The sequence below is a fragment of the Rhea pennata genome, chromosome 6 (assembly GCF_028389875.1).
Source record: "Rhea pennata isolate bPtePen1 chromosome 6, bPtePen1.pri, whole genome shotgun sequence".
In the NCBI taxonomy this organism is placed as follows: Eukaryota; Metazoa; Chordata; class Aves; order Rheiformes; family Rheidae; genus Rhea; species Rhea pennata.
This window is the reverse complement of record NC_084668.1, coordinates 23,440,724-23,455,499: the sequence shown is the minus strand read 5'-3', so window position 1 is coordinate 23,455,499 and position 14,776 is coordinate 23,440,724. Positions and strand designations below refer to the sequence as shown.

Sequence of the window (14,776 nt, the reverse complement as noted above, 5' to 3'; positions counted from 1 at the left end):
TCCAGACCAGGGATTCTGTTTTTTTGTTTCGTTTTGGTTTTCCCCTCCAAAATGATATTTATTCCCAAATAGTAATAGATCAAATGAGACTCACTAATTGCATCTGTAGGTTTTTACCCCCTGCCTACTCTGGCTAGTTCGGTGTAAGTCAGATCGGAGCTCAATTACGTGATCAGCTACAGCAGAAGAAACTGTTTCCAAGAGAGGTTGCCATTAGGGTCTCCAGAATTCAGGATAGACAGTGAAGTCATGGTTTACAGGTATTTCATAGATTACCAGGTAGCTGAATTGGATAACAGAAGACGAGATGTTGCAGGCTTGTTCTTGGAGGCATTTCTATTCACACTGGTATTTGGAAGGGAAGTGTACAGCTGTGTATCATCTGCATATGGCTGGAACTGGAGATAGTCATGTCCCAAAACTGTTCTTGGTGGTTCTCCAAAAATTTAGCTTATGTAAAACCTACTTATGTAAACCTGCCTTTCTAACAGTTTTGTTTACATTAAAGAGCTCTGGTGACATATAAAGGCCTGCACATTTTTCACGATGAAGTTTATTACTAACATATGAAAAATGTATTTGTCACAGACTCCTACTCATCTTACACTCCTGTCTTTGTTATCTCTGCTGCCATATGCCGTCACCAAGTGACTCGTTGCCAAGGACTATATGCACAGTGTCTACACTAGCCAAATTGTTACAGGCTGTGATAACGACAGAACCCTGAGCACTTCCACTCAGAGCAAAACGAAGAACTTGAGCAGACCTCTAAGCAAATTACTTTCATATATGTGAAATTGGTGCCAAAATATTAGAGCAGCCCCTAAAAGCAATTGGTAGAGTTAGGACTGCATGAAGACATTACCTACAAATATTTTCATACAATGCTTTTATGTAGTCACTCTAAAAGAGAAAATGAAAGGGATTTTTTTAACCACATACTAACATTGTATCGGAGACAATAGAATTTGACACAGAACCCAAGAGAGGTTAAGAATTAATGCACACAGATCAGCAGATGGACATACAAGCCATCCATAGAGAAAATCAATCCTGTTAAAACACAATTTTCATGTGAATGTGGAGAAGTTGCTTCTTCCAAACACCTTGTCATCGCAACTATAATCTTGCCAGAACACTGTTTGCTTTCCTGCTACCTATGTCTTTTATTTTTCTTTTCTGCAGGCTCTGAAACTCACGAGCATGTGAAACATTTCCCACAGCATGGTCTGCTAATGGTCTATCAATTCCACTTTTGACAATCTACTGAATAAGTTAAAAGATATGCTTTCTCCTAGCGCATTTGGGAATAGTAAATTGAAATATAAGGAAATCAGAAGTGAAATTATTGTGTTTATTGCTAGAGTAGCTAATATGGTGGATGAACATGATTATTACTGGTGTCTTGTGTGGAGTTTTCAAGGCTGTATCTACTGAATTGTAATGTCATCTTTACAACCAGTATACTTTTAAGTGCCAAGAGCTATAGTTAAGTGCTTAGAAATTGAAATAAGTGAATATTAATTTGCATGGTAACATTGAAAATGGCAATATTCTGAGGATTAACACTAAGATTATGTCATTTTCAGTCAACTAAAAGATGCTTTAGATATATGTTGATTAAATAGAGTTGATAAAATAGCAAATCATGTTTTCACAATCATGTTATTCCAATTATTTAAGTGCATCAAAATCAGCAAGGCACCTAAGTCTCACTGAAAATTCAGTAAAGAATAGTGATCTACATTTTATCACACCAAATCAGTCTAGGAAGGAGAGAAACAAAAAGGTGACTTTCAGAGAAGTATTTGAGCCCATCCTGAAGAAATTTTACTATAAAAATAAATCTTCAAATAAATCACTTCTGATAAGTTTCCAGTCTAGTGGATTTGAACTCATTACATGAAAAATATAAAGGGAACATTTTAACGAGTAAGCTTTGCAGACCTTATCTCTACGTATCTTTGCAACATTACTTGGTGCACTAGAGGGAGCTCCTGTAGCTCTTTATTACAAAAGAGATCTAAAGACAAAATAGGAAAGATAATAGAAAGAAAACATAAAGAGGTAGAGAATTCTGAAAAGAAAAATCTGATTTGCAAAACTTAATCTACTTGTCTTCTACATTCAGTATAGTTTCCTTAGCACAAAAGAGATGAAAAAACACTTTTTGTCTTTCAGAATGTATGTTTTCAATGAACAAATAGAATAGTTGGTACTGAGCTCAGATTTCTGCTCTTTCTGTGAATCATTCCTATGCTCTATTAGGAAAAGAATCTTCCATTTGCAAAGGAATTTCATAGATACTTGCTGACAGCAGCAGAAAGTGTTCAGCACCAAGCTCCAAGGAGAGGGGACACTCATGCCCTCGACGGGTCTGCCCTCTCTTCTTACTCACATCCATTTCAACCTTTTCAACCAACATGCCATTCCAACCCCGTTCTGCAATGCCCTCTTCTCCTCTTTAAAATCATCTTCTATCTCATGTCTTCTGAAAAGACTGGGCTAATTCTTTACCCATGTCCTACCAGGGCAACAGCAGAGGGGTCAAAGCACAGGGGAGACAACTATGCTTTTCTATTTCAGTGTCTGGCTCTGTGATAACCAAAATGTTGCTTTAGCACCTAGAAGGAGTGATTGCAATAAAAACAAAACTGTTAAGTATTGACGTGGTGCTGCACATGCAGCCCTGGACCAAGAAAGTACAGTGTGGGAATTCAGCATGCACAATGCACACAGCATCCTTGCATGAACTAGCAATTAAACTGTAATAAGCCTCTAGTGAGCCAACTTCAACCAAGATTATTCAAGGCTTTATAATATGGTTTATTTTTGTAAGGGGTCGCAAATGGCACTCCTTACTGTCAGAAAAGGCCTCAAATGTCCAGCTCCTGGTCCAAAGCTCAAGATTGCTGGAATGTCATTGTGAAAAGTTACTTAACACGCGCTGTATATTCTCCCATATACTCAATGTCAGAAAGGTTTGATTTATTTCAATTTAAAAATCAGCCAAAAGCATCCCTCTCAGCATGGCAAATTCAGCCTAAACAGTGAAAAACTGGCAAAATTGTAAAAATAGGGCCATGTACTGGGACGCACCAAGCAACCCTGCTGCCAGCTCTGTTGGTAATATATGGAAACATAACTGCCCTCTACTCTGTCTGCACACTGGAACCCGACCTCCCCTGTGCTCTAAAAGTACTCTTCAGTATCTTTTCCAAAAATGTATTTAAAATTATTATTGATTTTGTCATTTTGGCTTTAGGGTTATATTCACCTAGCAGAACCAGTTATAGCCAGATCCATCTCTCAAGAATTTTCAAAAGCTAGACCTAGAGAGACTAGTGCGGAGATATTAAACTGACTAGTTAGAAAGAGAGAAGCTGTGTTATTTTCCCTTACGCAAGACAGCTTAAAATTGATTTTGTTTCCATTCCCCAAAATATAACTGAGGACAGCAACACACTTTGTCACTGTATTTTATGCTCAATTTAACTGTTATATTGCATTAAATGATGTGCAATTATGTAACACTAAATGCAAATGAATTCTTATTTGGTAAAAGAAAATCTCTTTGCTGCCTTCTCCAAATAGAAAATTTTAATGGATTTTAATGAACTAGGAAAACCAAACATCCCCATATGGCGAGAAAATTTCAAGGCATACATTGGAAGAAAAAGCTTAAGTTACTCATCAAAAAAGAATAGACATGACAAGAGGAAAAATTAAGCTATGAAGATGAAATTCAAATAATTAGCAAATATGGAAAATTATCTATTACAGTGCTTGTAAAAGACTCAGCGCTAACTAAAAAAGAAAATCATGCATTTCGTATTTAAAAAATAGAATATATTAGACTTCATCTGAACCAAATTTATTGGGTGTCCTAATAAATGTTTAAAGACTTCCCCAGAAAACTGCACAATAATCAAACTACTGAAGAAATCACATTATCTCTTTCTGTCTGAGAGCATAATGCTTCCTTGCCACATAAACGATTTTGAGAAGCTTTCTCTGAATTTCAGGAAGTTCCTCCCTCGCTTTTCCTGGCCATTACAGAGTAGCCTGCAGGCCTTTCTGAGCTGGCCTCACTGCCAGTCCAGCAGGCATGATTCTGGTAATATAAATACATACAGGAATTTAAAGTTGTCCTGCAAACACTCCCCTTTTGCTGGGTGAACGTTCCTGCACTGATCCAACAGCCATTTTGGCAAACATATATCACTAAAATACACAAACACAGGGCTGTTTTCTAGTAACCTGTTACTTTGTATTCTGAATAGCTGGCAACATTTATGGAAATTTGGCCCTGCAATCACACCTCTCCCTGATCATTCAAAACTAACAGGAGGACATGAAGAAATACATGTTGCATAAGCACAATAACAATTGTCCGGTTTAAAATTCAGAACAAAAAAGGTATGCAGTAAACAAAATACTTGAGTAGTCACATCCTTGTTGCACTTAACATAATTAAACAGAAATATGGCCATATTGAAAAAACAAAGAACTAGGATTCATGAAGCATTTCTGTGCTATGTAGTTTCCTCAGCCACATTTCTCATAGGACTTTGAGCTCCTTCCAGGATTAAACAAGGTGACAAGCACCTGTCACATATTTGCTCTCCGAGTTTTTCTCCAGATAAATGTGCAGAGTATGGGAGGACTGTTTCGTATGTGTGTCTTGGAAAGGAAGTTATTATGGTTCTTGAAGGACCTTAGTCCCATGAAAGTCACTGAATGCTTTGAGGCTGCCCCAGCCACGTTCTGTCTCCTACACAGGTGAACATCACCTTGTGTGTGAAGAGTCCTGCTGTGCTAGAAAAGACCAGCTATTGGCAGCTGTATTAATCACAAAGCTTTGCTCAGTTTCTGTAATATTGTGGACCTGTCAGTGTGTATCCCAGAGGAGAATGCCCAGTGGCAGATGCACTTTGGCAGATGCTTTACACTGTCTACTAGTAGGATCCCTGCATTACTAGGGCTCAGATTTTCTCCAGCCATGAGCAGCTGAACAGTAAGCCATTTGACTGGCAAGAAGCCATCTGTATGCACTGAGGGACAGCAAAAGCCATGTATTATCTCCATGTCCTAGAAGACAAGTTCATGCCAGTCAACCCATTCACACAGCAGCTCCACACAAGAATCAGTCCTGTGGGTCACGGAAAAAAGGATCTCATTATACCAGCGATAGCTGCCTGAGGATCACTGACCATTACTGAAGGGAGTCCTTTTCTTCCAGGAAAGGCAGGGTTGTTTTCAGTTTGCTAACAGAAACCCCTCCACCTGCCTCAGAACAGAAAGACGTATCCTTTGGTTTGGATCCTATGCCTTCTTCTCGCATTGAGTTCTTACGTGCTCTCAAGTAAGACTCCTGATCATGGAGCTTAACTCCAAGCCTAGAATCAAAATTCCCATGTTTTGGAAGAGTTCTGAGCTAAATACTCATAAACGTTGGTAAAATGCTTACAGAATGGAAGATGCTATCTAAGTATCTAAGAATTATTACTTAGTGCATGAAAAATATTTATTTTCATACAGGAAAGGCTGTGTCAGGAAGTGGTATAGCGTTAGTAAATAAGACTCTAGAAAAAGGAACTGCATACCATTACAACTGTACATTTAATAAAGGCTAAATGTGACAATTAAGAAAGGTCAGTACCCTTGAGGAAGCCGGACAGACAGACCGGGAGAGGCGGAAGTAGTTATTTTAGCATTAAGGAAACAGGCTAAAGTATTCATTGTTTTAATCTGCTGTCAAGGCATGATTTCTATTTAACAACAAAAAAAATCCTTTAACCTTTTAAAGACATCACACAAGTGCATGCAGTTAAACTCCTATATTCACAAAGAAAGCATCCAAGCAACTGCCTATAAATGTAACTCTCTCGCTCCAGCCAAAAGAAACCTTACAGGGATGAATATTCACAACAATGTCTTACACTACTTCTTCCCACTATTATGATTATTTTAAACCCAGCATAGCATTATTCATGAGTTATTTCATATAGGTCCTAATTTAGTAAGGCTGAAGGCACAGAAATATTTCACAAAGGGGAATTAGGATGTAAAGCTGTACTCTCAATACAGTAGAAAATTTACCCTGTGCCAGCATCAGCTAAGATTGCCTGTGCATCAATTAAGACTCAGTTAAGCCTTAAAATAAGATTAAATTAAAAATTTTATGATATACTGACTATACTCTGTTCTTGTCACAGGAATGCTTTTTCTCCTTGTTCTTAGCACCTTTCTTACAGAGATACAACAACCAGACTGTAACACAAACTTCAGCAGCAGGACATTTTGCAATATGTACATCCTAAACCATTTGATTTCTTCAGTTTTATGATACCATGTCTAAAGCTAGATTACAATTTGTATATTTTACTCATATATATCAACTATATGCTTTGCATTTTCACTAGGCTCTTCTCAACTTAACACTGTACTTCTGCATTTTTCACCACAACTGCCCCCCCCCAAAGAAAAAACAATGACAAAACTCGATGTGATTTACCTTATTACAGTTTTTAGAAACTTGGCAAAGAGCACTTGACATATTCTCCTTGTCTGGCATCCCTGAAAAAAGAATATAGAAAGTACATACATACTGTATGTTCTCTAACTACCAAAGGATATTACCAATTATTACCAATGGAATAAGAAATTAGACCGTTTTAGTATTTTGATAACATATGCAGTAATCTATGTTTTTTAACAGTAAAAGTTATTTGATCTTACTTATTCAGGCAAAATTTTCCTCTTATGAACACGAAAAAGACAAAAGAGCTAACTGGATTAACTGATATAACCATAGCTCATTAAACACAGTACTTTTGCACTATTTAGTATTTGAAGTTTGAATATAGGAGTTGAGTTAGTTATATTTTCTTCATTTAACATTAGCTGTGTTTTAACCTTTGGCAGTCAAAGGCAGGATTGAATTTACCCTAACCAGCTATGCTACGCTATGTTATTCTTTCACAAATAGAACATACTGAACGCACAACGTATTGGACCAAATTTGCAGATGGTGAGACTTCCTCCCAGCCGACATCAAAGTTATCCTCTGACAATGAAATAAACATAGCTTGATTTACAGAAGTGATGAACTACCAAAGGCCTCCCTTGGATTCAAATTATGATAAGTATGTCTATACTTTTACCACACGGGGTCACATGAAGCGGAGATGTACCCAGACTAACTCAGCTATATAACTAAAATCAGAGAGCAGCATGATCAGTGCAGGCTAGCTGCCCAAGCATTAACCGAGGATCCCGGGTAAGTTTTGTAGCCCACCCTATCTAAGAAAATTGCCCAGTTTGCTGTATTCCACTCACAGGGCTCATGGCTGCATTCCATGGAATTCAGGTAACGTCGAGTTCCAGTAAAGAGTTATATGACAAGATACAGTACATTTTAGTCAACAGGTCTAGCTCACAGGTGGATCTGCGTACAGCTCAGTATACAGCTCTGTACAGTTTGGAATGCGGTTAGGCAAGTTCCGAATTATTTCCTACTTTTGCAATCTTAATCGAGTCCTAATATTGGATTGAATTCAACATCAAAAATTCCAGTACCCCAAAACAGAGGACATTTGTTATCTTCTTTCTTTTCTTTTTCCTAAGATCTGATTTCTGTTTTCTCATACTTACTGTCATTGTTGGAACTTGTTTCCATAACACCATATGGAGGAGTGAGAAGTCCAGACATATACTGCCGATATTTCTGAAAGACAGTGATGGCAAATTCAGTCAGGTACAAGATGTATAAGCCATTCACTAGATGATGTGGTATTTACATCTGTATCTGCTGCCTTGTTCTTCACATGCACACAAGCAACCTATGATAGAGCCCATCAGACATGTTTTTACTCTTAACGCTACAAGCCCTATTTTCTTGATTGGAGCATACTGCCTTTATTTTACCAAAAGTTTTAGCACAACCCCATGCAGTTTCCTATTTGACCTCTCCAAAAGGCATGACTGTGTGGGTTCTAATAAATCAGTATCGTACTTAGCTGTGTGATTTCCCATAAAGTCTGTCTAAAGCTTTTTTGAAATTATACTATTCAACCAAACTCAAGCTTGCTAGCTACTTGAGGCTAGTTCTTTTAGCTACAGCTAGCAGACTACTCCTACTTTTTAGGAACAGAGGCAAGGCTGCTAATTAAGAATTCATGGGAACCGCATACTACCAGCTTTTCCACAAGATTTAAAATATATAGGGCTTAGGGCTAAAACACTAAATGTTTAATTCCAATACACAAAAGCAAAAGTCTGTTTTCAAAACTGCAAAGTTATGTCACACGCATACCCAATAGTGTTTTATGTACACATACACACAAACTTCATTATCAAAAGCTTTGTAACTGTAGAAACAATGTCCCTTGTACCAGTGTAAACTACATAATTGTAACTGTGGTCAGTAACTGATTTCTTTCTTCAGTAAACGCCCACATGATCAATGTGGTTCAAAGCTTATATCAATCTTGGTCTAGAAGTGTTAAGAAACTCAGAGAACATAAAAAATAGCACCAATGAAAAAATGCCCTTTTATTAAATAGAAATCATTCAACGTATAAGTGAGATATTTGTGTTTTCAATCACATCATATTGTTCGCACACTTAAGGATAAACAGCTCTAGCTCCCCTTTAGAACTGACATAAAATAAACTTGTGCAATAAGGATACTAATGACTAGTGTAAATAAAATGTGTCATGTAGTCCTTAGAACATGCTGAACAAGAACAAACCACTAGTTTAAAGTCAAGTAGGTTTCAACTAAGCATACAGAAAAACTGAGGCACAAAACTTCGCTCATAGAACAATTTTAATTAAAAAGCTTTATCCTGTGCTCTACAGGACTATCTTGATGTATTCACTTTAAAAACGTTGACTACTGGATTTTAACGGATACTTAAATTATCCTTTCAGCATTTCTTTTCCTGGGAAATGGATATTAAAACACCATCAATTGTGGCACTAAAGAATGAACGCCTTGCATTCTAAATAATAACAAAAGCTACAAAGAGTACATTAATCTTAATAATCCAATCCTATTTTTAGACAAGCTATTACATGCTAAAGCTTAGCAACATATTATTTAAACCTCACCCATAATCCAGCTGAAAACTCGTAGGAGCAAAATGTTTGTGCTTCAGTCACAAAAAATAACTGCTACTTAACTTGGGGGTAAAACTTTCTTATTTTGCTTTCCAGGCTGTTCACTTCCCCATATTTTGTATCCAGTCCTATGCCTGGAACTTCCACTGAACTCAGCAAGAGGGATAACATGACAAATAATTATTTGCCCAGTTCAACAAGTAAATCAAACAAGTAAAGCAGGGGAAATACCCATTTTAGTTGACAAAATTAAACATAAGCAAATATATCACAAGGTGTTGAAATAGATAAATGTTCTGTTCTAGTTTTAAAATAAAGAAAAATTAACATGCAACTTAAATGAATTTGGTCCTGAAATGTGATCTTGGAATGGCAAATTGAAATGGTTAATTTGGGATATGACAAAACCAAATTTTACAAGGAATTTTTTTTCTTTGTTCCTAACCTTTTGGGTAATACTTAGATATCCATTTTATTTTCCCCAAAACAACATTTTCTAAGAAATAAATTATTAGTCCCAAAAAATTTAATCCATTTTGATAAGGAACTTAGATTGTAGGGTGATGGTAATTCTCTCTTCTAACTTTTCAAATGTATGTATTTCCTATGCCAGGCTCACTGTTCTCGTGCACAGCACAGCAGCTGCCTTGCTGATTAATTCTCTAAGACTTTTCTGACTATTCTTCTCAAGAAATGAAACATAAAATATACCATACAAAATACATCATACTACAAAATTGCATGGGGGACTAACTTAATAAAAATGCATACAGAAGTCTTATAGGCACAGGTACAAATGCATATATGACTTTTAAAGCAGTAAAACTCTGACATTAAGGATAAAATGTGCACAGTTCCACACTTTTGCTAAAACACAATTCTTTTGGCTCTATTACATAACTGCCCTGTATAACATAAGGTATCAACCACAAGAAAAAAGACATAGTTGCATGCCACCAAGCAGTGATACCAAAAGGTATTATAAAAAGCTGACATTTTAGGGTTCTTGGAGAAATTTGCCTTTTTTAATTATTATTATTTTTTTAAAAAACTTCCACACTACCTACCTTTGCATGCAGTCTGATTTTCACCAATAGGCACAGATCTACTCTCCAGCCTTGTACACCTACTGCTCTTTTATATGCTGTATTATTTGCACTCATATCCCATAGAGTTTAGGGATACCTGAAGATTCCTTGTTTGCATGGGCACCTAACCACATTCAGCCTTACCTCAGGCTCTGGGTGCCAACACTCACAAGGAACAACAGCATAGGCTACCAGAGATTAAAATTCTGCCATTTTCCACACAAAATCCTAGACGCAGACCATGGGATACGTCTATTTAGGAGACTGGTACAGCCAGTCTTGTGAGCAGCACCGCCTAGGAAGGAATTCAGCCAGCCTCACCAGAAGAGGTAATTCAAGACATGCCTCCAGAAAGCTCACTTGCTCGGACTCCTGCTGGGACCTCAGCATAGATTAAGCAACCTTTTACATATGGCTATCTTGAGGAAAGACAGATATGACTGCTTTCACATGGTCTCCTGTGAAGATAAGACCTCTGTAGGGTGCAGATTGACATAGGAGGTACAATTTACACCTAAAATTGTGCCAGCTCATCAGTCAAATTAAATGTCAAAGGACCCTCATTTGCAGAGTAGCCAGATTACTGTTTTCTAGGAAAGTATGGAAAGAGAGACATAGAATGACTGCATAAAGATTCACAGCATCAAATGGAGTAATGAAGTTCCAAGAAGGGTATCTCTCAAAGTTGAGATGAGGAGGAAAATGCAGCATTGAGTGTGAGACCTATCTTACTACCATAACATCTGTAAAAGAAAAGAAAATGCAATAAGCAAAACTGAACTGGTAGGTGGCATTTAAAATTATCATGAAGATTAGCAGACTAAATATTTACAAAAAGCATTTGCGAATGCATTCCACTGGTGTTATGAACTCTGGAAAGACTCTCCTTGTGAAAGACAACAACAGCTTTCAAATCATCTTAAGCTTGTTTATTACCAGAAGTCTTTAAGAGCTGTAAATCCAACAGGACAGCAGGTTTTACAACTACACTCAGTGACCTATTCATTGTGTCTTCAGTTGTACCAATTTACAAACTCTATCGTGCAATAGCTTAAAGATCAGGCACCTTCTGCATCCAATGCGACAGTTAGCACTAGTAATAAAGATAGTGTTTTTTTCTTCCAGTTACTGACCAAATTATATCCACACAGTGATGGAAATTAACACAACCTTTTCAGTCACTGCTACAGCCTAAACCACAGAAGAGCGCTAATGAGGAATGGCGCGAGGGGAAAGTAAGAAAGAAGGTAATACGCTTCCCTGACTGGGGATGTGCTGTGGCTGAGTTTTCATGCTATGAACTTTAAAGCCACTCATTTAAGTGTGTTCAGCATGTCCCTTCACATGGGTAGCTGGTGACTAATCTCAGAGGTTTTCATGACTACAGCATATTTCCTTCCATACCATGAACATTATTTGGTAAAAAATTTTATATAATAAAGTTTAGAAAGGCAGTTACTGCAATACTCACGCAAGCCATCTGTCAGTCTCTTATAAACTTTTCCATTGCACATAAGGTATATAAAATACATCTTTTTAGTTAGTAAGTATGAACTAATACTCAAATAGAGGCAGGGGAAGAAGGAACAAGAAGTGATCTGCACAATGCAAACACTCCAATAAATGCCAGCTGGATGTGCGGCAGCGTACGATCCTGCGTTCCTTTCCATGTGCATTGGGCAGCAAAACCACAGCAATCTAATAGGAAGGACTTGGACTGATGAAGGAGTGACGTCCTGGGCATAAAAATCTTGAAGCCAGGTTCCACATCAGATATGCTCCTAAGTGCAACAGCTCTCCAGTCAGCAAACAGCATGCAGCATTAGGAGCCTTCTGACACTACCCTGTGCTAAGGCAAACCTACACAAAGCAAGGTACTAAAAGGTGGGTGTCCTGTAACATTGGAGAAGGTTTTGGAGATTACAGTAGATGCTTGGTTGAATACAGGCTCTCTGTTCTTCTGCTTTAAAATTCTCCCACAAAAATTTCAATACATACTGACACTTTTGTCCAGATGCACTTTAGCTATCTCCCAGAATCATAGAATCAGTAAGGTGGAAAGGGACCTCTGCAGATCATCTAGTCCAACTCCCCTGCTCAAGCAGGGTCACCTAGGACTGTTTCGACGACTACCAGGGATAGGAGAAAAGACTGTAAGTAATACAAAGTAACACAAATAATTAATCTGTTCTAGGAATCCTAGGCCAAACACCAAGGTGGCCTTTCCATATACATTTCTCAAACCCTTGTGTAACTATTTTATCAGTCACTGTATTTTGTCTATTACCTGAGTTCTGCAACCCTCCTGTGCAATCGGTCCATACTCCCATCATGGTTTCTCTTGGGGGATATAAGCTGTAGTTTGACAGTGTGGGCCAGCTTTTCTATTTTCTTTAGATACTAAATAATTGATCACTGATGCTTTCAGTACAGCTCTGTTCTTCCTGTGAGTTGGCTGTGCCAGTCATACCATTTTAGCCATGAATAATGTCTCTTTTGAGCTCAGCACAGTACAGTGTCTCTTCTACTCTTTTCTTCAGAATAATACTGAGAGATAGGAAGGAGCCCCAGAAGATCTCTGGCCCCTCTTTTCACCCCAAAATCAAGCACAGATTGCTGTCTCTACATCTAGGTCTTTGCATTCAGACCCGAGGCAAAGAACATTCTTCACTGAACTACCTGGCAAGTGAAATCTCAAGCCACTTACCTACTGCTCCTTAGTGTTTTCCAGTAAAAACTGCCTAATATTCTTACAGAATTTCACTAAAAAATAAAGTGAAACAAAGTGGAAAAAAAACAAACATGTTTGCCATGGCCCAGTATTATGTGCTGAAACCCACAAAAAACTCACTGATACTTTTCTGATTTCAGATACTGCCTTGTCAGTATATTTATCAATTAGCAAATGTATTTCTCCTATGAAATCTTAATCATAAATTCCTGTCCCTTTCAGGTCAATGCCACTTAGCTGAATCATAGAAGGGACCTATCCCATGGCTGTACAACACTGGGTAGTAAACCCCTCTTTGAAGCTGCTGCATAACATCTATCACTTCAACAGAACCCTAAATTAGAGTTGTGATATGCAACCAAAACCATACTGGGATAAGAGTAAGCTTTCAGGATTTGAAATACTGCTCCTCAGCATCAACTCTTTAAAACTTTGTCTCCTGACAGGGCTAGAGCGTAACTGGCCTAAATCATAATTAGAGATTTACATGAGGTGTCTGGCCCAGACAGCTACTAGTGCCACCCACACTTCCAGCCATAGGTTGACACTCTGATCCATGAGCTGTAACAGAGCCATCCCACTTGCACATTCAGTGTCTTTCTCCCAGCTGCTGAATAAGCCAAGTTTACTTACAAAATGTTATTTAGATCAAATCACTCTAGAACAAGTCCACAAACATTAATCTCAAAACACAGTTCTTCAGTGAGGTTGCAAAGAGAGCAGCCCAGGCAGCTAAATAACATGGCGAAGTTGCCCAGATACTTTTATGAATTTCACTTGAAGGTTGCTTTTGAGGAAAAAAGAAGGAAAGGAGAAAGGGGAAAGGGGAAAAAGCTTTTTCACAGTAATTCTTTCCCATATTTCCAAAAAAAAAAAAAAAAAAAAAAGCTCAGCACATGTCACATTACTGCCGCACAGTAGCAAGTGACAAGTAGGAATCCTGCTGACTGAAAACAACTTCATGTTCAACACAGTTGAACAATCTGACAAGACCTCAGCTCTCTCTGAGCCAGACCAAGAAAACACTAGCCCCTTGCCCACAGTGGTTTATGTCCGAGCCACCAGCAAGGTTAGGTCTGCCCCCAAATCCTGTGGGGAACATTTGGGTTGTGGGAGCTTGCTGAACCTAACACACACTTCCCCCAGTCTGAAGATCTGACATCCTTTTTGCTCTTTGCCTCTCTTCTTATGGGATGACGCTGCTGGCTGACTGGTGGCCTTAGCTGCCTTCCAGGTAAAGCGCTTTTTGCAGTTATGTCTGCATGGGATTAATGCCTCACTCTAGTGCGAGGTACAGTGACCCATTCCCTTCTGCATGGCAAGACGACAGGCTTCATTAGGAATATGACCCACAGATTGCATCACCCCACTGTATACTTTTGCATTGGAACTCAGGCTCAAGTCATGAAGTACATATATAGTAGGACAGAATATTGCAGGGTGGTCTTACCTCAGTACAAAGGGGAATTCCATGCAAAAACTGCATAAATGTACAGATTAGGATGGACAATACCTTAAGTATCCTGAATATTATTAAATACATTGTTTCTTCTTGCTTTTGTGATTCACACAGTATAATTCAAGTACAGGTAATGGAACAAAATTGAAGTATTTTGAAAGGAAAGAATAAAGACAAATTGGAAAAAGATAATAACGAACCAATATAAAACACCTTTATGTATCATGGAAATAGATTAAATAAAACATGTGACTGAATGTCTTATCATGCATCCTACAGAACAGAGACTGTTTTATATATATTAGTGTACTCAAGTCATTAAAATGAGATAGATAAGGCCTGAAATAGCAGAATTGAAGTACTGTTTAGTCA

General features: G+C 38.0%; 1 protein-coding gene across 1 annotated transcript in view; it reads right to left on the bottom strand.

Annotated features, from left to right (window-relative positions):
* The window catches only part of RAPGEF4 (Rap guanine nucleotide exchange factor 4), a 161,703-nt gene that overhangs the window by 72,940 nt on the left and 73,987 nt on the right, over positions 1-14,776 (bottom strand). The window contains exons 5-6 of the mRNA XM_062578544.1: positions 7,657-7,729; positions 6,518-6,579 (exon numbers count right to left, since the gene is read on the bottom strand). Of these exons, the coding sequence (XP_062434528.1) occupies positions 6,518-6,579; positions 7,657-7,729 (135 nt within the window). The remainder of the gene's footprint in view (positions 1-6,517; positions 6,580-7,656; positions 7,730-14,776) is intronic.